General features: G+C 39.0%; 2 protein-coding genes across 2 annotated transcripts in view; one reads left to right on the top strand and one right to left on the bottom strand.

Annotated features, from left to right (window-relative positions):
• Positions 1-11,517, top strand: part of CDC20B (cell division cycle 20B) — a 44,371-nt gene extending 32,854 nt beyond the window's left edge. Inside the window, exons 9-12 of the mRNA XM_019743105.3 lie at positions 1,742-1,967; positions 4,414-4,539; positions 5,063-5,180; positions 9,029-11,517. Of these exons, the coding sequence (XP_019598664.3) occupies positions 1,742-1,967; positions 4,414-4,539; positions 5,063-5,180; positions 9,029-9,168 (610 nt within the window). The 3' untranslated portion in view covers positions 9,169-11,517. The remainder of the gene's footprint in view (positions 1-1,741; positions 1,968-4,413; positions 4,540-5,062; positions 5,181-9,028) is intronic.
• A 2,920-nt stretch (positions 11,518-14,437) lies between these two features.
• Positions 14,438-21,945, bottom strand: GZMA (granzyme A). The gene is made up of 5 exons (XM_019742911.3): positions 21,801-21,945; positions 18,756-18,894; positions 17,181-17,322; positions 16,700-16,972; positions 14,438-14,671 (listed from the first exon to the last, which is right to left on the bottom strand). Exons 1-5 carry the CDS (start codon positions 21,868-21,870, stop codon positions 14,510-14,512), a joined length of 786 nt encoding a protein of 261 aa, XP_019598470.3. The 5' UTR covers positions 21,871-21,945; the 3' UTR covers positions 14,438-14,509.
• Positions 21,946-23,510: the final 1,565 nt, after the last annotated feature.

Below are 23,510 nucleotides of genomic sequence, written 5' to 3'. Positions count from 1 at the left end.
AAGAGATTCTTTGTACTAGTAGTACCTATTAGAGGGATATTTCGTTGAAGTCAAGGCTTTATTACTATTGGTATCAATAATTTGGAATACGTTAAGCTTTCTGGGGCATAGACCCCAGAAGTTAGAGCTGGAAGGAACCGCATAGATTGACCAGGTCAGTGGTCCTCAAACTTGAGCCTGCATCAGAATCACTGGAGCGCTCCTTAAAACACAGCTTGTTGCTCTCCAGTAATTTTGGATTCAGTAGGTCTGACAGTGTGCTGATAATTCGTCTTTCTAATGTCCTAAATGATACTAATGCTACATCACTTTTGAGAACTTTTGATTTAGTCTAACTGCTTCTTTTTAACCAGAAAAGTTAGGTGACTGGTCCCTGTGATCCTATATAATTGGTCTATATATATACATTGCTTTTAATAATAGCCATTTGTCTTCATACTGTATTTCTTAAAGTAGATTTAAATTAAATAAATTCCAAAGCCTTTTATAATTTCTTTAAGTAGCTCAGCTATAAATTTGAAATATTCGTACCTTGTGATTATAGGCTAACCTTAAAACCATTTAAGCAAAACGCCCTAAAAATTCCTAAATATTTACACTGAGAAGTTGTTGCAAGCAGGTTAGTTCTATCTCAGGTTCCTTTTACAGTCTGCATTGTTTAAGTTTAGTTTCATTATCAATGAGAAATATGAACAGATCCTTTCTTATAATAATAGCAGTTAACATTTTGATGCCAGGCACAGTGCTATATACTCTATGTCCATAATTGTGTTTTAATTCCTGCAATAAAACTATAAAGTATTTTTTTTTTTATCCACCTCCCTAGTTTTTCTGGTGAGTAAACTAAGACACTAGCCTGAGGTCCTCCGGTTAGTACAAAGGGAAGAATTAGGCTTTGAACCTAGGTGGTCTGGCTGCAGAACCCATATTGTTCATCAGAATGCTATTCAATGTTGTGCCTGTATAGTTTTTAAAAATATGATTCTGGACTTTTGAGAAATTTCAGAAAAAAAATGATAGGCAGTAACTTACTTGCTCCTTGGAGGAAAATAAGATTAGTCCAGAAAGAGTGTATTAGTTTTTAAAGTGATAGGATCTTTATCATTGTTTGGATCCAAATCACGGAGAGTGAGTAGAGACATTATCCACTGATTTTTAATCATATTACAGTTGGCTGGGACATTCAGATAGTTTTATACTCTTTTTAGAGTATTAGCAGTAGCAAAATTAATAGTGAATCTATAAAATAAAAGAAAAAGGAAATAAATTTCTATGGTTAACATTTTACTATAACATATATATACTGTTTTACTATACTATATATAAATATATTAATATACACTAAAACCATTTCGTTGAGATTATGTGAAATATTCTGAATTCCAGAAAAGTAATATTTCCTAGGTCCAGCGCATAAATCTGGGAAAATCTGGTAACCTTGTAAATCTGTTTTCCATGGTTGTCTGCATCATATTAAAGCCATTAGAGAAATCTATCAAAGGATATCTTCTCAGTATTCAGATCTGAAACTCTGCCAGAAAAATCTATTTCATTGTTGAAAAGAATCACTCAGATAGTATAGTCCATCTTTATTAACCCAAGGAATGTCTACCTGGTTTTGAATCTGTCCTAAGAGGTCTTTCAATAGTTCAAATAATTCTTTCCTTCATGTTTTCAAATGCTTATGTAGCAATAGGGCTCAAGTTTTCTGTCATAATTCTGCCCCTTTACCTCTGTGCAGTGGGTCAAGACTGGGCCACGTGTATCATCATGATGTTCGGGTAGCGCAGCATCACGTTGGAACACTTCACCACAAGCAAGCTGTATGTGCTCTGAAGTGGTCACCAGATGGCAGGCTGCTTTCCAGTGGCTGTAGTGACGGACTGCTGACTATCTGGCCCCAGGATCCAGGTGTGCGTGCACAAAGTCAACCAATAAAAGTCATACCCCAACCCACAGCAGTCAAGGTAAGACATCTGGTAGTTTTCTAGGTGTCCCTTATCTCAGAGACCACTGGGCATCCTTCACACATGAAAACAAAGCCATTACACCAATGCTTTGAGATTTTTCTTCCCCTAGAATTTGTTTTGGATTTTGCCATCCCTCTCCTGAAACACAACTCTATTTTTACTCCACGTGTGTCATATTGTTTGGTTGTAACTAACAGAAACCAAAGTCAAGTTTGAATATAAGCAAAATGTAAATGTATTTTCTTATGTCACCGAGAAGTCCTGGGTACATACAGCTGTTTCAAATATTGGCTGGGTCTAGGGCCTTAAATAATGTCATTAGGGTCCTGTCTCTTTGGCTTTGATCTACTTGTCTCTGGTTAGTTTCATTCATCATTCAGACTCCATTTTGTAGGCAAGATGGCTCTTGGCTGCTTCAGATTCAGATTCTCTCAGATGGAAGTTGGAGAAGAAACAATTGTTTCTTATAAGTCTGGTAGAAAAGTCCTAGGCAGGACTCTGGTCTGGCTTTGGTCACGTGCTCATCTCTCAATTGATAATTGCAGCCAGAGAGGTGGGCACACTGACCGACCAGGCCTGGGTCATGAGCTCACATCCAAGTAAGGAGACCTGTTGCTACAAGGAGGAAGGGTGCTACAGAATAACCTCCGCCATGCTCTGCATAATACTTTCTTATCTCTCTGTACTTAAAATTCTTATTTCTAATAAAAAAAAAATCCATACTTTTCTTCCTTTGGTGTCACAGATGTTTTCTCAAAGCCCAGATTCAAAGGGAGGGAAATGAGATTCTACCTATTAATACAGGGAAATGGGCAAATTTCTAGAATTGCGTGTGGGATTGGAAATTTTAAATTTTAACTCTATTGAGAGTGTAGTGCTGAGCGAAATAAGTCAGACAGAAAAAGCAGAGAACCATGTGATTTCACTGATATGTGGTATATAAACCAAAAACAACAAATGAATAAGACAAACAAATGAGAAACAGAAACTCATAGACACAGACAGTAGTTTAGTGGTTACCAGAGGGTAAGGGGGTTGGGGGGTGGGAGATGAGGGTAAGGGGGGTCAAATATATGGTGATGGAAGGAGAACTGACTCTGGGTGGTGAACACACAATGGGATTTATAGATGATGTAATATAGAATTGTACACCTGAAATCTATGTAATTTTACTAACAATTGTCACCCCAATAAATTTAAAAAATAAATTATATAAAAAAAATAACATAGCATAAACCCAATCTGAAGGGTCATGGAATAAAATATTCGCTGCCATTTAAAAAAAAAAATTTAACTCTAAGAACCTTTACCTTAGGATGAAATTAGTGTCTTCGTTTGACGTGGGTGTTGTAAAAAGTTGCAACTATATGGAAAACTTCTGAAGCTTGCAATTTACTAAAAAATAATTTGTCAGAAACAAAAGACATATGCCCGAATATATTTATTATAGTATTCTTTACAAAAGCAAACAATAAAAACAAAACACGAAAAACAAAACAAAAAATCTACCCCTCTCCAAAAAATTCAACCTAATCCAACGCAAAACAAACCAAATCAAATGAAAAAAAAGCAACCTGACTCCAGAATTAGAACAAAAATTTATTAGGGTATAATAACATTATGGAATATTATGGGATTATTAAAATGATAATTATGAAAAATATGTTAAACATGGAAAACATTTATATAAGTGAAAACAGCAGAAAAATAAACTAGTTCATGCATTATGTTTGATACTTTAAAAATACTTTTTTACATATAGAAGATAATATGCAATAATGAGAATAGTTACCAGGATGATTTATAAGGATATATAAATATAACTAAAATATTTGTTAAAATGTTATTTAAAATTATTGTTACCAATCATTTCAATTATCAATATAAGTGTGTCATACTAAATCCTATTTTTCAGAATTAACTATAATAATTTATAAATATAAAAAGGCAATTTTATTTTCTGAAATATATTAGGAGTTATAATGCATGAAATCTTTTGAGTTGTGAGCAATCAGGCATAACTCTCTTTTGTCTTCTTCTATTCTCTTCTCTGACCTAGGACCTAAAGACATAGGTAGACAAACCAGAGAAAGGCTGCATTTCATAACCAGATTCTAGGGCACACGTGAACCACTCCAGCAGCAGATTTTTGCCCCATAAAATGTGTTAATGCAGTTTTCCAAACTTAACTATTGTGTGATTTTTTTATGTTGAAAATATTTACAATTGTTATCAAAATTTGAGGATGACACCTCATAGGTGATTTCTAGTTTCTGAGAAGTAATCTCTGGAGAGTGCAGTTGTTCCTGTCCTTGGATAAGAGGTCCAGGACAGCTGCCATGGGTGCAGACCTCTGGAATTTTTGCTTACCTGGGTGCATCACATTCACGAGTTAACCTTCTCCAAGGCTGACCTGTCTGTGTGATTATTTGGAACTTTAAAGGCCATGGATTGGTGTCCCTGGCAGGCTGGCATCCTTGCTGTTGGAGGAGGAATGCAGGATGGACACTTACACATCTTAGACATAAATAGTGGGCAGAGCATCCAGACCCCAAGCACAAACTCACAGGTAAACGTCTCCTCTGGAAGTCACCTTCATTCTGATCTAGAATCTTGTGAAAATAATTTATGATAAAGCACAGGATGCAGACACACCGCTCTGTACCTGCTGAATCCATAGGGATTTCATTTGCTGAAAGTTTCTTTTTGTAAAACCTTCTTCTGCGAGTTGAAAATTAATTTAACATGTGCAGTTTTTTTTTTTTGCATGTCCCTTCTTTTTTTTTTTTTTTGCATGTCCCATCAGCATTGCTTTGATGGTGAAAGTTGATAGCAGTCTGTCTATTCTTGGACCATAATCATAGTCCACTTCAATTCATAGGTTCACTGCACCTAAACCTATTTCTATATTTAGTCCATTGTTGCCTTGGGATAAACTTCCCTAGAACTAATGTAATCGCCTAACACCGTAATCCCAGCTAGACTGAAGGATGTATGTGGACAGAGTATTCTGCTTAGAATCAGTTTAAAGTATATTCATAATAAATCAGAAACTGCCATAATTATGTGTTTTTTTTCGGTCATGATGACAGATTTGTTCACTAATCTGGCTACCTAAAACAAAGGAGATTGCAACTGGCCAGGGTGCGCCTAAGAATGATGTGACTATGTGGGCTTGTCCTGCTCTGGCCAGGTCAGGTGGATTTTTTGGTAAGTAAATGAGTGAGTAAAATGCCATATACCTATAGCCAAGTGAGCTGTCATTGGTGGGCAAAGCCCGGAGTGAAAGATTTTCTCTTTTGGGTTCTTTGAAGTATGTATTTCATCCAAGGAAAGAGGCCTATACCCACCGCACTTCGGGGAGGGTGTAGATGAGTGTTTCCAAACTGGACTAGGATTGTTCATCACGTATAATTGTCATATCTTCTCCTTGTGGCGTATGTGTATAGATGATGCAGTGATGATTGTGGACAGTTTTGAACTGTGTTTTTGAACTCTGTCGTTAGCATCATAACTTATCTTACCTTATTCTGAAGAAGAACCAGCAGTGCTGGAATGTGTGGGAGATGAAGAAATGTGAAAGGCTGAGACTTTGCTCTACATCATGGGGAGGCTGCGAAAGAGCATGAGGGTCTGGTGAGCCTCTGCCCTTTCAAGGCAAACTGCTGTGATTTCTCAGCGTACTTTTACAAACTTTTATTGGGTACTTCTTGAGAGCAAGACCCTATAATGCGGACCATGACACAAGTCTCGTCCTCCAGGTTCTTAAATCCTCTTGGGTGTAACCTGGAGTGCTAACGGGGCCCCGGGATAAGTAGGTATCTTCTACCCAGCCCTGGGAAAAGGGGAGACAGAAGTGGTCGTTGATGAAGGAACAGAGCACGGGCATCCAATCTCTTGCAGAGCTCTGATTACATAGCCTATCGTCTTCTCTCCATTCAACCTTGTCTCCTGGCCAATCCCTGGAATTTGTTTATTAAGCTTCTGTTATGTGCCAGGCACTTTTTGGGGTGCTGGGGATACACAGATGCATAAGACAGATAATATCCTTGCCCTCATGGAGCCTACACTTTTGTGGGAGGAGATAAGATGCAAACCAAATGTATCCAATGTTAGGTAGTAATAATACCATGACTCTCTTTGGAGATTCTGAGAATGTTATTTGGCAACAACACAAGCCCCTCAACAGAAAGACTTCCTGCTTCTGCTGTTCGTCCTGGCTGAACCTCTGGTTAACCTCAGAATGAACTTTATATCCTTCCGCTGTTATATTGTATGGTATGGTAAAAAAAAAAAATACAGGCAATTCTTGACAGAGCCACATCAGTGGGCAGGCATGGATGTAGGAGGAGCATGCATTGATCCTTTGCATATTTTCATCATAACTTATGCAATTCACTGGACATTTAGTTGAGACAAATATTTTAAACCAAGCCTTAAAACCTAAATCTTTACAAAATTACAATTCCAACAGCTAGGTAGGTCCTTTAGCTAGCTAGGTGGGGGCAGCTGATAGATACGTGAATTAATTTGCTGATGCTTGGAATAAAGAATGAACTTATCAGGTATATTTCCTTGTTTCTCTGGTCTTAATAAGCTATAAGTTCTTTAATTTTAATGTCTTATAAATGCTTTTTTTCATTGATATTAGACAGAATTCCAAAGGAACATTAACCATTTCTCCTTCTCTTAAAAAGTTTACGATTAGAGAAGATGTAGTTACTTTTGAATTTTTAGACACTAATTTTCATCTCTAACATAGTTTCTTCTATATACAGTATGTCCCAAAAGTGTTTAGCAGGATGGTTGTTATACAAACACTCATCATGTGGTCAGATAAATTTGGAAATTTTGTGTTACACAGAATGGTTTTTCCTTCCTAAGGACATCTGAAAATCTTTGCCATATTACTATGTGTACTGTGAATCTCCAAGAGGAGGTTATAGCATTCAGTGTTTCCCAAATATATTTGGGAAATCTTTTGTATAGGATCATCTTGAGGTACTTGTTCCATGAACACACTTCAGGGAGCACTGCCATATGGCATGGGACTACTGAACTATTTAACTTCCATGTGTTTTTCACTGTGAATCACTGTTTCCATTGTGGGTCAAGACTGTCTTGACATATACCCTGGTGACTGAAAGCTGGGTCTTTCAAACTGGGGGGTCTGTGACCTATTGGATCATGGATGGAATGAGTCAAGATCAGCATTAAAAAAAATGAAATAGAATAGTATAGAATGGAAACAATGACAAAGTAGGTATTATTTTATGAAATTTTGTGATAGTTATCAGTGCATATACGTGCCTATTCATGGGGCCACTACATAAAATGTAGTTTTGACTGTAGGTTGTGGTAAAAAGGTTTGGAAAAAAGATATTGTAAATTATGGTCACAACTTAGTACTAAGTGTCACCCTGTTAACCACAGTCATGATTCTCTGGAGGAAAATTTCAGTTAAGAGGTCTCTTCCACCTGGCTACAGAATAAAGATAACTTATGAAACAGAAGTAGCTAACTTTCCAACTTGTAAGTGAGATCTGGCCTTTGATATGGTTTTATCAGTCCACAGCACATGCGTAAATACGTGGTCTCATTTAGGACTATAAATGAGAAAAGAAAACTTTCAATGCTTTCAATGACAGTTTTAGAACTTGGAACTTGGTGATGTGAATCCTGAAAGAGGACCTTTGTCTAGAGATAAAGATGACATTTTCCACTATCTAGTAAGTTAAGATTGTCATTGAAAAGAATTTCAAGAATGCCTTTGCTTCCAATCCAAATGCCATTTTCCTAACAAGTTCTGGATGTAGCTATCTATTTTTTTAAGTCAAGGATTTTTCAAAGTCTGCTTTGGAAAAGATTTGGGCTTTTTTTCCCCTCTGTTATTTTTTTTCCTGTTTTCTTCCTTCCTCTTCATCTTACCACATTGTAATAAAGAATGAAAGCATATTTATCACCTATAATATTAATTGAATAGACTTTTCTTTCTCAGATTTCATTTAGAAGCATTACATATCTATACCATTTTTAATTTCTATTAACCTCATAGAGAACTTGTTCAACAGAATGTTCTTTGAGGAATGATCAATTAGATAACAGAAAGAAGTCTCCTTCTGTCTCCAGAAGTCTGTAAAGACTTACGTATGCTTTGTAGGAGAGATTTTGGGGTCCTTTTCCATTAAGCTGCATCAGTTTATTTGAAAAGTTTCTTGAAATATAGGTGCTGAGGGGATAATTTTTTGGAGAGAATAAGAAGAGGGATGAGGTAGGTGGCAGGAGCACAGCAATTCCTGGGTGTTGGTGGACTAGACAAGATAGAACTAATAACAGTAAGGGGCATGAGGGGTGTGAAGGTCTAAAAAATGGTCTCCCAGAAGATATCCATGCCAAAACCCTGGAACCTGTGAATGTGACCTTATTTGGAAAAAGGGTCTTTGCAGATGTAATTAAGTTGGGATCTTGAAATGAGATGATCCTAGATTATCCAGATGGGCTCAAAATCCAATGACAAGTGTCCTCCTAAGAGACACACAAAGGAGAACAGACACACTGAAGAGGAGGCAATGTTACCACAGAGGCAGAGACTGGAGTGATGTCGCCACAAATCAAGGACAGCCAACAGCTGCCGGAAGCTAGAAGAGGCAAGGAGCAGAATATCTCCTGGAGCCTACAGAGGGAGCCAGCCCTGTTGACTCCTTGATTTTGGACTTTTGGTCACCAGAACTGTGAGAGAATAAATTTGTGTTGTCTGAAGCCATGCAGTTTGTGGTGGTTTGTTATGGAAGCCGCAGGAAACTAATAGAAGGGGGAAGTGCCCTGAAGGGGAAACTGAAGCAAAAGCTTGGCCTCCCTGTGATGTTGCCCAGAGTCTGCCCTGACTGGTGTTCACAACACCAAAGGCTCAGTGGGAATGCCAGCTCTGAACCTGGCAGGTTTCAGAGAAGCCTTTTATTCTGGGATGGGATTCGTGGCCCCCACCTTAGGTTGCTTCGCAGCCCTCAGCCCCAGCCCTTGCAATGTGGAACATGAACTATCTTTCCTTCTTCCCACAGGCCACAGAGGCAGAGTGCTGCACTTGGCTTTGAGTCCAGACCAGACCCGAGTGTTTTCTGCGGCAGCTGATGGCATAGCCTGTGTATGGAAATGCTGCTATCCGCTCAGCCCCTCTAAGCTTCAGCTTGCTGATTTCTAAGTGCGAATGATGATATTGGCCTTGTCTTCTGCATGGCATTGTCAAGAGGATCAAACAAGATGAAGTGCTTTTCCTGAAGTGAATGCCTATTCTCCTGACCTTCTTTCTCAGGTTACTGTATTTGTTCTGCTTCCTCCTATTGCATTTCCCAGCCATTGTTTTTAACCCTCCATTCTTCTCTCTCCACTTTTCCCCTCCTCCTGCTCTTCATTTTTCTTCTTCTCTTATCTCTTCCTTGTTAGAGATGCATTTTCACTACTATACTCAGAATAAAATCTATAGCAAAGATTTTGAGATACTTCTTTCCCACTTGAGTTTTCTCCCAAGCTCCAGCCTCATACTTCTGTCTCTGGATATTTCCTTTTTGAGATCCTTTCCTGTCTTTAACTCACACTCAATACATAAAAACACAACGTGTTCACTTGACAGATATTGGCAAAAATCTTACTATATGCTAAACAGTATGTTGAGCATGCATATTATTTCCTCTCAAAATGAGTTCCTCTGTAGGATTCCCTTTTCCCTCTTCACGGTCTTATCCTCATCCTGGTCATCCCTTTACCCAGGAGTCTCCTGATCATTGTGTTCCATGCTCACTCAGATTACCCCATGTTCTCTTTTCTTCTGTTTCACCCTAGTCACGTCCTGAATACCTGATGACCAGTCTGTTGTAATTACCTTCTACCTGGTTTTCCTGTCTTTATTCTTCAAGGGTCCCCACACCACTGTTAGGTTAAATTTCTGAAAGTACTGTGCCGACCCTCTCTGTTCCCTGCCCATAAACTCTCAATGACTCCCTAATACCTAAACCTTGGAGCCTTGAGCCCAGAAGTTGAAGTTTAGGGACCTGTTCTTGCCTTGGCTCTGCCGTAATTGACCTTGGGTGTGTCACAACATTTGCAAAATTAGGAATTTGGATTTAATAACTGCTAAGGTTTCTTCCAGCTTGATCATCCATTGTTCTATCTTTTTAATGTTAATTTTCACTTATCTCCTATAATAACCCTGGACTAAGTTTGTGATTTTCTACCCTTCGTGCCTTTGTTGGAGCTTTTCTTCTAGTCTGGAATTTCTGCTCCTCTCTTTGGTTCTGAAATGATGTTACCTGGGTTTGAATTCTTGGCATTAGTCTATATCACCTATTTGGTATTAATATACTATTTTAGTTGTTTAAAAATTTTTTTTATGACTATGTGAATCTTTGTTTATTTCAGTTGTAACATTTTTATTTCTTTCCTGGAAGATTAAACCGAGGAGTCGAGGGAGTGCATATTATACTTTTTAGTGCTTCTTAGAATGTTTTCTTCTGTCAGATAACAAATATTGATTGATTGGTTTGCTTTGTCATAAAACATTTTTTGCCAATATATACTCATGCCCTTCCCCCTTCCCTCTTCCCCTCTAAGTCCCCCCATAAAACAAAACAAAAATCTTGATAATTGAAAAGTGGAATAGTATAGACAAGGGGTGTGAGGACTCACCTGCCAAATTAGTATTAATTTGTCCAATAGGTTATTTTCTTTTTCCTGTTTTTCTAATTCAGAAAATCTGATTGCTAGTGCTAGTAATTCTTGCCTTAGAATATTTTAGGTCACCAAAAACTTCAAATGTGATTGATACTCTTCTGCAATATACACTCTTCTTTAAGATAATGTTTTTTATTTGATCTTCTTAATTAGCCAGGTATAAATTATAGGAAAGTGTGTAGCAGGGAAATGAGCAAAATGATTAGACAATTTCTAATGTCTCCCACTATTCTGATCTGGGTGCTTCTGTCTTAACAATCTCGTGACACTGTGTCACGACCAAAGCCACTTCTCTCAGCTAATACTGGTGTGCGAACAAAGTGCTTTCATTGAAGACAAATAGCAATATATCTTTTTTTTTTTTTTTAAAGATTTTATTGGGGAAGGGGAACAGGTCTTTATTGGGGAACAGTGTGTACTTCCAGGACTTTTTTCCAAGTCAAGTTGTTGTCCTTTCAGTCTTAGTTGTGGAGGGCGCAGCTCAGCTCCAGGTCCAGTGGCCGTTGCTAGTTGCAGGGGGCACAGCCCACCATCCCTTGCGGGAGTCGAACCGGCAACCTTGTGGTTGAGAGGACACACTCCAACCATCTGAGCCATCCGGGAGCTCAGCGACAGCTCAGCTCAAGGTGCCGTGTTCAATCTTAGTTGCAGGGGGCGCTGCCCACCATCCCTTGCGGGACTGAAGGAATCAAACTGGCAACCTTGTGGTTGAGAGCCCACTGGCCCATGTGGGAATCGAACCAGCAGCCTTCGGAGTTAGGAGCATGGAGCTCTAATCGCCTGAGCCACCGGGCCGGCCCGCAATATATCTTTTACCTGGTATTAGTTTTGGTGGAAAAATCTAGGATATGCTTTTTTTTTTTTTTCTATTTAAAAATTCTTTTTATTTTATTTTACTTTTTTTAAAATTTTTATTTTATTTATTTTATTTTATTTTATTAGTTTCAGGTGCACAAGACAAAGCAAAACTTAGACGTTTCTCATTTATATCCCTCACACTGTGTGAACCCCCCTCCCCCCATCCACTATTAGGATATGCTTTTAGTAAAGAGAATAAGTGAACTTGTAGATAATACATAAAACAGAAGTCTTTGCTACACCTGATTTTTAAATTTTGTAATTGAATTTTTTTATTTTAATTCACATAGAGTAAAGCACACAAGTCTTAAGTTTATAGCTTTGATACGTTTTTAATTTATGAATAGATAACTGTGGAACCACTAGATGAAGGTATGAACATTTCTTGTACCCTAAAAGATTCCTGTGTCCACTCCCAGTCAACACCTTTCCATCATTATGACCTTTATCACCATGGATTAGTTTTGCCTTATGCAAGCCATCAGATAAATGGAATCATACAGCAAATATTCTTTTTTGTCTGGCTTCTTTCATTCAACATTAAGTTTGTAAAATTAATTCACGTTGTTGTATGTAGTTTATTCTTTTTCATTGCTGTATAATATTCTATTCTATAAATGTACAATTGTTTATCCGTTTTATTGTGGATGGATATTTGAGTTATTTTCAATTTTGATTTTGAAGAATAAAGCTCCCATGTACACTCTTGAACACATCTTTGGTGAAAAAAGCACTCATTTCTGTTTGGTGTATACCCAGGAGTAGAATTGTTTGGTAGTAGAATATCTTTACATTTAGTTTTAATAGATACTGTCATTTTTCCTAAGAAGTTGCACCAATTTACATTTTCACCAGCAATGAACAATGGTTCCAAACTACTTTATAAGTGGACTTCAAAATCTATAATAAATGTTGCCAGTAGGGAATATTCCATCCTCTTATTGTTATTAAAATCTTAACTAGGAATTAGGGATTCGAGTGTGCATATAAAATATCATCCTAGTGACTCTTAGAGCCTCTCTTTTAGATAAAAGAGCCTATCTTTTAGATACCATGCCTCACTTTCTAGTATAGCGGCTCTCATCCCTAGCTGCATATAGAATTATTGGGGAGATTATGTAAAGAATACTATGTCGTGGGTCCCACTGAATACAAATTAAATAAAATTTTCTAGAAGTAGGGCCTTGGCTTTGGTAATTTTAAAGAGCCTGGTGAGTCTAATGAGCAGCCATGGTTGAAAACCAATGTACTAGTATTTTGGTCAGTTTTTAAATTATGCTCCTTTTTATTTTGTTTTGTTTTGTTTTAAGAGGCTGTCTCTTAGTGTTGCTGTATATTCTTGGTTCAGACACACACGCACACACACACACACACACACACACACACAAACACACACACGTGGCCTGACAATTAAGTTCGCAACTTCATCCTAGAAAAAGTGCTACATGCCTCATTGCTGAATATCACTATGGTCACCTTCGAAGTACTCCCCTTGGGAAGCTATGCACCAATGCCGGTGCCTAGTCCACCCTTCAAAGCAATTTTGGAACTCTTTTTCTGGAGTGGCCATCAGTTCTGTTGTTGTATTACCCTTGATGTCCTGAATGTCATCAAAATGTCTTCCTTTCAACAGTTCCTTTATCTTTGGCTAAAGAAAGAAGTAACTGGGGGCCTGATCAGATGAGTAGGGAGGGTGTGCCAGTACAGTTATTTGTTTACTGGCTAAAAACTCCCTCACAGACAGTGCTGTGTGAGCTGGTGCATTGTCGTGATGCAAGAGCCATGAATTGCTGGCGAAAAGTTCAGGTCGTCTAACTTTTTCACGTAGCCTTTTCAGCACTTCCAAATAGTAAACTCGGTTAACTGTTTGTCTAGTTGGTACAAATTCACAATGAATAATCTGTCCGATATCAAAAAAGGATTAGCAACATCGTTGTAGCAGGTTGGTGAACGTAACTGTCAGACCTCATATGTATATGTATATGTATATGTATATGTATATGTATATGTATATGTATATGTATATGTATATGTATATGTATATGTATATGTATGTGTATGTGTATATGCATCTGGTGTACACACACACACACACACATAAAATTTATATTCCTAAAGGAACTGATGGAACTCAAAGAAATCTGTTCATATAATCACATCTTGCAGGAGCTACTGGGCTAATGACTATCCAATAAATTCAATATGCTGAATAAACTTCATGGGGCTTTTTCCAAAGGTAACTTTCGGGCCGCAATCCAACACTCATTCCCTACTATGGGATGGAAACCACTGTAACCACCATGTTGATTGGACCTACCCAGGCTCAAGGACAAGGAGAACCAAGAAATCACCTAGATAATCCTAAGCTTAAATGCAAACTACTGAGAAAGGCGGCCGACTTTCTGTTGTATGCTCTTCTTGGATGACAAAGTGCTTCATTTGTATCCCCTAGAATTTTAATTTCTATTTCTTATCTGCCTTTGGAAAATAGTGTAAGGCATTTCCTGTTTCTATTTCTCCCATAGACTCAGGTTTTTCATATAAATCTGAATAGCAGGTGTTGATGTAGAGCCATGGCCTTTGAAAGGCAAACTCATTTCCTTTTAACCCAAATGCTCCAGACTGGCTGTTTCTGTTTCCTGCAGAACTGCTGAGTCCTTTACTGTACTTGTTACTAGACAGACTTTAGTGTCACTCCTGCTGGATTCCATTGAGACAGTGAAGTGAATAATTCAAGCAAATTTTGCATTTCACTTCACACATGGATGACATGGGTGACACTGGTTCCCTAATCTCTCCCTTGCATTATCCCTGAGGTCACTATATTACTCTGCCTCACTTTGCTGATGGAAATCTGCCCACTAAAGTTACAGGAGAGAAATGAGTACAATTATACAAATTAATTTTATTTATGACAGGATTAAAAAGTGACAGCAAATCAAATGTAACACTATTATCTAAACTGCCCCCTTCGTGGTCTTTCTTATCCAGTTGAGGTGTTTCTCTGAGAGAAGTATATAGACGCCAGGTTTTCGAGGGTCTCCACATTTTCCTGGAGAGCCAAAGGAAGTGATGCCTCTGAAAGTACCATCACATATCAGAGGGCTTCCAGAATCTCCCTGGGAAAAGACAAGAGGGGTGGTGGAAATCGGACAAGACCATAGCTGAATGGGAAGAAATTCCATTTAATGTGGAGTTAAGACCAACTTTCACTAAATTGAAATTAGTGCTTGAAACACCACAAATGTTGACAATATTTTAATATTTTTGAATTGGCTTAGTCAATTTATTTATGATCCAGTGAAAATTGAAACTTGTATTATTGTTTATGTTATCCACTAATTTGAGACTGATTCTCTGCATTAGAAAGGAAACCCTTTTATTTGTCATTTTCTCAAAATGCTTAATAACACAAGTGGTAAAATAGTCAAATGCAGATGGGACTTTGTTTGAGGCAAAGAACAAAAGCTATGTTTTCTAGTTCCTCCAGTAGATAATTATCTTCCCCCAAAACCAAACCAAAGCAATTTTTCCTTTCAACCTCTCAAATAGACAAAAAATTCTCCCCAAGTCTCCTTTGAGCATCTGATGCTAGATGGAAGCTCCCAGAAATCAATTATTATCCTTCAGAATTAACTGACTCCACAGTAGAGGGGCTTCAGTTAGTTGTATGTAAGTTGATTTTATTCTTCCTGATTGTGTCACCCAATGTATGACCTTGCATTTTCTTATTGAATTCTAGAATCAGCATATTTTAACATATTCGAGGTGCAGAGTCTGGATTGGTCAGTTCACTGCTATGGCTTTATGGAAGACTGGTGGTTCTAAATGGAGGGCCATTCAGGCTTGTACATAGAGTTCTGCAAATGCAAGGCTCTGGGGGCCCAACTCCATTCCACCAAAGTGAAGGCATGGATGACCTGCCCTTTCCAGGCAAAAATTGGCCTTATGAGTGTACGACGCAAAGAACCACGTGAAACACTGAGGTCCTCCCTGGGCAAGTATATTTCTCCTGCCTAATATAGTGCCTACAATTTTCAGAATGAGTCCTTTAGGTCTAATTCATCAACAATCATTGAGAGAACGGGAAAAGAATTGTTAAGTTTTGATGGTGGAAGGTGGCTGGTGGGAGGGGGACAGGCATCTTGTGATGCTGTCATGGCCTCAGGATGTTGCATGTGGGTTCCAAAAGCATGCACGTTCTGGGTTTCTGGATGCCCAGTATGGTGGGTGAAAAGAGGGGGAGAGGTGAGGAGAGCAAAGGAGAGAAAAGTGGAAGCGTGCTGAAGACAAATGCTATCTTTTCTGAGATTTGCCTAGCCTTGATCCTGAAGGCAAGCCATTCAGATTCTGCTGATATTTAGATAAGCACCTGGGAAGGGAAGAAACCTCTGAATCTCTCAGTGTCTGATAACTCCCAAACCATGCACACTGCATACTCCTTCTCTTCAGAGGATGCTCTATAGGGTCTTTGGAAAAGGTGAGAAATGACAAGCCAACACTCAGAGCTTAAAAATCTGTAAAGTGTTTCTTTTACTTATATCCTCAGGCAGGGCCCGGTCCCATCCCTTCCCTGGGACTCTGGTCTGGAGAGTTAGATATTCATTCTCTGGTTTGGGTCATATTTCGATGTTGGTTCCTGGGGATTGAGCTTGGCTCTAGGAAGCTATAGAGTCTAGCCTGAGATCCTCAGTCAGGCTTGGGAATGACAGGCATTTCAGACTTGCCTAGTTAAATGGCAGAGGAATTTTTGGGGAGTGCTGAGATGGGGAAAAGTGTACGGAAGGCCTTGGAGGAATCTTGACTTCAGTTCTTCTGATTGTTACATAGTTTTAAAATTAAATCTACATATGTTAATATGGAGAATGCGAAAATAAAATATTGCTTCTCAGCAGTTTTTGATATAAAGTCAAGAAGATATAATAGGTTAATCTATGTACTAGCAGTAAAGTTGTTATTTTTGGTGAACAACTCACTTTGAGTTGAGAATATTAATTTATTTGACTGGGGTTTTATCAGTTTTTTTTCAAAAAGTGCTAGGACTCTCTAGAAGCCAATGCAATGAGAAGACTAAGCACGACATTGTGTTTTTTTCTGTCTGCATGACTTAATCCAATAGCTAAAACGTGAGATCTTATTTTACTTACATTGCAAGAATCTCTTCCACCAGAGCTGTATCCAGCACAAATCATATTTGGTCCAATCATGGGATTATAATTATAGTGCTTTTCATCATTGCAGGTTTTTCTGTCGATGACGGTGACATTGACTTCTCTCAGAATATCGGACTGAGTTGATTTGTCATTTTTAGTCAACCCCCATCCTGCAACTTGACACTTTGTGTTTGGTTTTACATCATCCCCCTTTTTAGGGAGAGGAAGGACAGCCACATTTTTATTAATTGTTGCTTTTTTATTCAGCTGTTGGAAGACAAGCATAAAGAGTTGATGAGATAATTAAAATATTCATATTTTTACTTAAATTCTAGTCCAACCCTCAGGGACCCCCCTTATGTAGCTATAGTCTGTAGCTATGAGGGCACCAAAGAAAGGTTGCCATGTAGTTGACCAGATTATAGGAGCTTCTATGACTTTTAAGTCAATCAAAGGTGCAATCAAAGGTATGTACCTTTAGAAGTTTAAGATCACCCTCATGTGAATCACTGTCATAGCATGGATAGGGAACCTCTTTCTTAATGGACATTTTCTGTTTTTCTGGCTCATGCTTGGATATTGAGTGAGCTCCAAGAATGATCTGGGTCTTTCTCTTCCTGAAAACAAATACGACACTGTTAACAGGGTTTATTCTTTTAATTAGGAGCTGAGCATAATATGTGCTAATCAGTTTCACTGTCCCATTTATAAGTATGCTTGCTGTGGAAATACTTATTTGTGGCTCAGAAAAAAATGTGTACTTCAAAGAATAAAAAGTAAGATGTTTATGAATTATCATCATCATCATCATCACCACAATAACCAACTTATTTATAATAAGCTAGGCTAGGTTCATTGAAAACGAATAATAAGAATTTCATGGCAGCTAAGCCAAGTCTTGGGGTTTTAGTGCGTGTGCACTCACCGCAACCCTCCATTAGCTGTGATAGAGAATCAGGCTGCAGATTACTGGAAAACAAAGGTCTCAGCAGTTTAGAGACAGAAGCAAAAGCGACTCGATGGTTGTAGAGTAACTCACTGAAGGGGTCTCTGTACGACAGCAACAAATTTATCTTACATGGAAAAACTTTTAGACATAGATTGTCCAGTGAAGGACCCTATTTGCATGACGTTTAGTGTGTGCATATTGGGGGCGGGGGGGAGTGGTCTGAAGGAGGAACCCAGGATTCTTCTCTGACTCTGTGCTAAAGGTTCATTTTGATTAATGAAATCAAAATGCTCTGATGTATTAATGATCAAGGCTATTATTATTCACAAGCTAGTATAAAGCACACCAACCAGATATTTACTCTGCCATTTTTCCATCACACCAGCTGATACTAATCTCACTTAAGACATTAGAGCAGTGCTTTTCGTAGAGCAGTTTGATAATGAAATGTTCTATAAATCTGCACGGTCCGATGTGGTAACCAGTAGTCCCATACGGTTACTGAGGATGTGAAATGTGGCTAGTGTGACTGAGGAAATAAATTTGTAATTTAAATTTAAATTTATATAGCCAATGTAAGTGACACAGCCAATATGATAGTGGCAATCATATTGGGCAGCCCAGGTTTAGAGGCTTGATTTAAGGAATGGAGAAAAGACCAAGCCTGGAAGAGGTTTAAAGGTGGTGGTCAACAGGGGGTAAGAAATGCCTGAAGGTATGAGAGACGTTCACCAAGGGAAAAAGGAAGGCATTTGAAACAAGCTTTCTCCACTTGACTGCTATGCTCAGGCCCCTGAGGGGATTGAGGACTTGGCTAAGTCATGAAGTCAACACCAGAAGCAAAGCCTTTCAGTGTTTGGACCAGGTGGCTCTGAGGGGACCTACAGAAAGAGCTTGTGGATGCTGCTCATCATTGGTCTGATTTTCTGGGGCCGAGTGTGGGCTTAACACCTGGATGGGGTAAAGCAAGTTTCCAGAGACATAAGTCATGTGAGCCTCCTGTGGCTTTAGTGAGATTTACTTTTGTTGTTGTTGTGTTTTCTATTAATATTCACCCAAATAGAACTATCCACATTTTTATTTTTAAATCCAAGCACTTACGTGACACAATGAGCTGCAGTCAATACCCAGTTTTTTGCAATCAAAGCCCCACCACAGATTTCGTCTCCTTTAACTAGTACCATATAGGGTCTTGAATGAGGGGTCACTTCTTTTCCGCCAATAATTTCTACACAGAAATCTGTTTTAAAAGAAAAAGGCAAATCATATCAGTGTTCACACTAGAGGGCTCTACCTAAAGCTGTGTTTCTAAGACCAGACATGCTTGTTCTGCTCGGAGAGGACGTGCAGACGACAGCACTCTCTCCCCCCACCCCCATGTAGATGTTCCGATATCTGAATGTAAATCCCATTCCTATTGGACTCTCTGAGAGGGTCCTATCCTTTTGGGAGCTGTGTGGTTGGCAGTTCCGGGGATCATCAAGCTGGAAATCTGTTACAACCACTGACCTCAGGCCTCAGGGCTTGCAAAGGGCAGACAGCTGTGCATGGCTCTACACAGATGGCAGCTTCTGCGAGAGATGCTAGTGATGATGACAACCTTGAGTGCCCTCCCAATCCTCCCCTGTTCAGGCTGAGTATTAATCTGGGGAAGGAGAGAGGTTTTAAGAAGCCCGAGAACTGTCCCTTTCAGCCCAAGTCCTTGAAAAAACACAGAGCTTACACACGGATATTAGCACCTTTTAGGTATGATCTTGCCCATGAGTTGTTTAGTCATTGTGAGACTTCTGTTTGCTGAAATTTGCATTCTCTCTCCTCATTCATAAATTGAGAGAATAATACCTATTGCACCTGAGACTCCTCTTTAATCTCCAGACTGAACCACATGGTTTAATCCAAGCCCTTTTCCCAATGAAGTAGGGGAAGGGAGGAGGGAAAAGGCTAGGTATAAGGAGATAATTCTGCCTTAGCCAATTTCCTTGATGATTGACCAGGAACTGATTCATTATTAGAGAACAAGGAGACCTACACACAAAGCAAATCATGTACGTTTGTTAAGAAGGTCTTGTCCCCTTGTGATATACTCTCAGTTCTCCACCTTCCCACACCTGATGTTCTTGGATTCTCCTGAAACATTTCTCCTGAGGGGACCTACAGAAAAAGCTTGTGGATGCTGCTTATTATTGGTCTGATTTTCTGGCGCTGAGTCTGGGCTTAACTCCTGGTTGGGGGAAAGCAAGTTTGGTAGGAACTCATGATTCCTTAAACAGGACATAGTGTCTATTACTTTATTATTAAATATAACTCATTGCCAAATTCACAATAAGGTGTAAAAAATGAGAGTGAGGGGATAGAAAAGAGAGTGACAATAAGGGCTCAAATTTCCAGAAGGGAGTTGGGAAGGGGAAATTCTAAGCTCTAGAAACAAAAGGATAAGGAACCAAGAGAACTTCACCCACGTCTCAGTATTTCCTGGGCTCTATCACATATAGATAGATTCCAAATGTGCATATTTGGACCTTCTGGACTGCAGAAATCATAAACTCAATAGCATACTCCCCTTGCAGTGTCCTGTGTTTGGTGAGCACATATACCACCTCAGAAAAAATCTCACCTCTCCCACAAGCAGCAACTCCTGATTGGGCCGGAAGGTAGGGTTTAGAGCAGGTGAGAAAGCGCCTAAAAATTAACAATTCTTGGTCCCCACCCAGAATCAAGATAAATTGGAATTACTGGGGCTGGGGCTGGGATGTCAGTATTATTTAAAAGCCCTCCAGAATATTCTAATGTGTGGGAGGGTTGAGTCCAGATCAGTAAGTCTTGCTTTGCTGTGTGTCCGTTCCCTGTATGGGCCCACCTTGCTCTCTCTGACCACAAGAAACAAAGTGGAGCAGAGAAAGTTGGTTTTGTTTTTCCCTTTGAAGAAAAGATCTAACGGGAATTTTATCTGCTGTTGTCACCATTGTGGAGAATTTGCTTGAGAACATGCCTGAACAGAGTCACAGTAGGCCATACTGATACTATGCCCACCCTTTTGTCCCAAATATCCTGCAACCTTGTGCTTTTTAATTCCCCCCCCCCCCCCTTACTTTTAGGTGCAAGATGAATCAGAGGACTTCCGTGGGAATTTCTGGCAAGACAGGTTGTCGCGTCCATCCCTGCCCACTGCTCCCACCTGCAAAAGCTGACAGACCCTGGGAAAACCCATGGCTGCTCCACACTTGTCAGTCCAGTTTGGCCCAGCCCTAGAGTAGTCCTCACTTTCTAGAAGATTTTTAAGGAAAAGTATAGCTATCCAGGGCCTATTACCCTTCTAGTGATAACGGAGTGAGTTTTATGATATTTCGAACTGATGTACGTGTAGCTCACACAAAACCAGGCATGTTGGTTACTACTTAGTACACTAAAGAATTAGCTTAATACAAAATAGCACTTCCAAAGAGTTCATGTGGAGACATTCCCAAGCCTGAGAACTGCCCTTTTCACCCCAAATCCTTGAAGAAACACACAGCTTACACACTGATATCAGCACCTTTTAGATATGACCTTGCCCATAAGTTCTTTAGTCATTGTGAGACTTCTGTTTATTGAAATTTGCATTCTCTCTCTTCATTCATAAATTGAGAGAATAATACCTATTGCACCTGAGGCTCCCCTTTAATCTCCAGACTGAACCACATGGTTTAATCTAAGCCCTTTTCCCAATGAAGTAGGGAAAGGGAGGAGGGAAGATTCCTGATTTATTATGGGTGTTAGGTCAGTTTTAATTGTCATTAAAACCATCTATGTATTTTCTGCAGCAACGGGCTGAGGCATGAGCCTGTTCCAGAAAGGTACTATTTATTTTCTTAACTCAAGAGTTTTTGGTTTATTTGTTTTCACATTGTCCTTTTTAGCAATTGTCAAGCTACAAATTGGCAGCGATAAGCACTGGCGGTTCTATGATCTTTTGTGAAGAAATTATAAAGAAGAAAGAATGATGTTTTTTCCCTTTAAAATAAAGACATATTTAGAGTCCAAGAAAGAATGTTAAGGCTTGGAAGGAAAAATCTCCTCTTAGTACACTTAGCTATTGCCAAAAGCTCACTGAAAGTCTGCTCCATTTTGCTTAACGGTTGTAATGTAAATGACAAGAATCAGTCTTACCTTCAGGAATTAGCAGGAGAAAAATGACAATCGAGAGAAAGGATGCCGGAAAGCTACCGGAGTTCCTCATTGTGGCTGGTATCCCCACATCAATCAATGTGAAAATCTGTTTTCAGTTTTTGACTGACTCTGTCTATATATTGAGAATACAAAGGATGTGGTTTCCTTAGCTTTCTTTCACGTTTCAAGGTCGAGCATTAGGAAATGAAACACAAGTTAAGTGAGAACAGCTCATTACCAGTGGGTATGCTTCCCTTGGCTAAGACTGCTGAGGGAGAGTTGGGGCAAGGGGACCTTGTTGCCCTCAGAACATAGTACATAAGAAGAGACTTTAAAATGTCTCAGCAGAGATTGAGAATTCTAGTTTTCAGCATCAGCAATATTATCTTCCATATCCATGAACGGAAGCTCTGTTAAGACTTAATTTAGAGCTTTAAAAAAATGTTCTAACAATTGTTCACCAATGATACTTCTTTCTAGTTATCTATTTGGGTTATGTAAAGATCAATATAAGTCACGGGCAAGGAGTCATGTAAGAGGGAGACTTGCTTATTCATAAACTGCTGCCTGGATGTTCCTCCCCCATTTTGTGGAGGATAATTTTTTGTGCTCCTGTCTGGAGTCTATGGCAGGAGTGGGGACAGAGGCTACTGGGGGTAGTGGGTGTTGGCTCTTTCCAGACCTCTGATTATGCTTCCCCTGATTGTTTGATTTTATAACTTTAGATACATGAAAGTATTTCTGAGTTTCTACTCTCCCTCTTACCCTCCCCTCCCTCTTTTTCTTCCTCTTTTCCCCTCTCTCTTCCTCCCTTCCTTTCCTCCTTTCTTCCTTCATTCTGGATTTAGCTAGAGAAAGAAAATGGGATTCGGACATGGCTATTTTGTTTCAATATTGGGGGACATATCACTTTAAGGCGGATCAACCTCAATCCCTAAAGGAATAATATTCAGTATGCTTTCTATTAGAAATGTCTTTTGCTCTTTTTCTGAGCTGAGGATGTGGTCTTTATAATAATACTTATGGTCCTATGTTCTGTCCGGATGTTTGGTGTTAAACTAACCCCCAGTGTTAACACCCTGATGACTTCAGACTCAGTGGTTACTTTTTCAGAAATCACATGACCATAGAAGGGAACCCTAGTGAGACCCCTCTGTTTCCTTTTCCCAGATATTACTAAGTGCATCAAAGTGCATCATTTTTAGTAATAGCAATGGGATACCCAGCTTCTGGTTCGGGTGAGTAATTTTAGTGCAGACTTAAAAAAAACAACTCAAATATTGATTGACTATAGTTACTGAAAATTTCTTAAAGGAAACATTGGCAAATTTGTCTCTCTTTATGTGAATGTGGTTGCTATTCCCCCATTCATGTTGACATTTAACAGCTTTGTGAGAAATCATTGACATACCATAAAGTTCACCCATTTAAAGTGTATAATTCAATAGTTTTTAGTATGTTTATATTTACTGAGTGGTGCAACCACATCCATAAGTAATTCTAGAACATTTTCATCATTCTCCAAAGAAGCCCCGTACCCATTAGCAGTCACACCTTATTACCCTCCATCTGCCATTCCCCTGAACTTAGATAACCACTAATCTACTTTCTGTCCCCATAGATTTGCCTATTCTGGACATTTCATATAAATATAATTGTATAATATGTAGTCTTTTTCTGACTGACTTATTTCATTTTGCATAATGCTTT

Source organism: Rhinolophus sinicus, chromosome 3, assembly GCF_057876585.1.
Source record: "Rhinolophus sinicus isolate RSI-liver-muscle chromosome 3, RSI-T2T, whole genome shotgun sequence".
In the NCBI taxonomy this organism is placed as follows: Eukaryota; Metazoa; Chordata; class Mammalia; order Chiroptera; family Rhinolophidae; genus Rhinolophus; species Rhinolophus sinicus.
Note: the sequence above shows the minus strand (reverse complement) of the source record. Positions and strands in the feature narration are given on the sequence as shown.

What these genes read in the sequence shown, in the direction of transcription:
- GZMA (XM_019742911.3), bottom strand. Translation starts at nt 21,870, where the DNA reads ATGAGGAACTCCGGTAGCTTTCCGGCATCCTTTCTCTCGATTGTCATT. An exon ending in TCTCCTGCTAATTCCTGAAG is followed by an intron (nt 18,895 to 21,800) that starts GTAAGACTGATT and finishes CTTTTAAAACAG; the next exon opens with ATTTCTGTGTAGAAATTATT. An exon ending in ACTGCAGCTCATTGTGTCAC is followed by an intron (nt 17,323 to 18,755) that starts GTAAGTGCTTGG and finishes ATTTGTTTTCAG; the next exon opens with GAAGAGAAAGACCCAGATCA.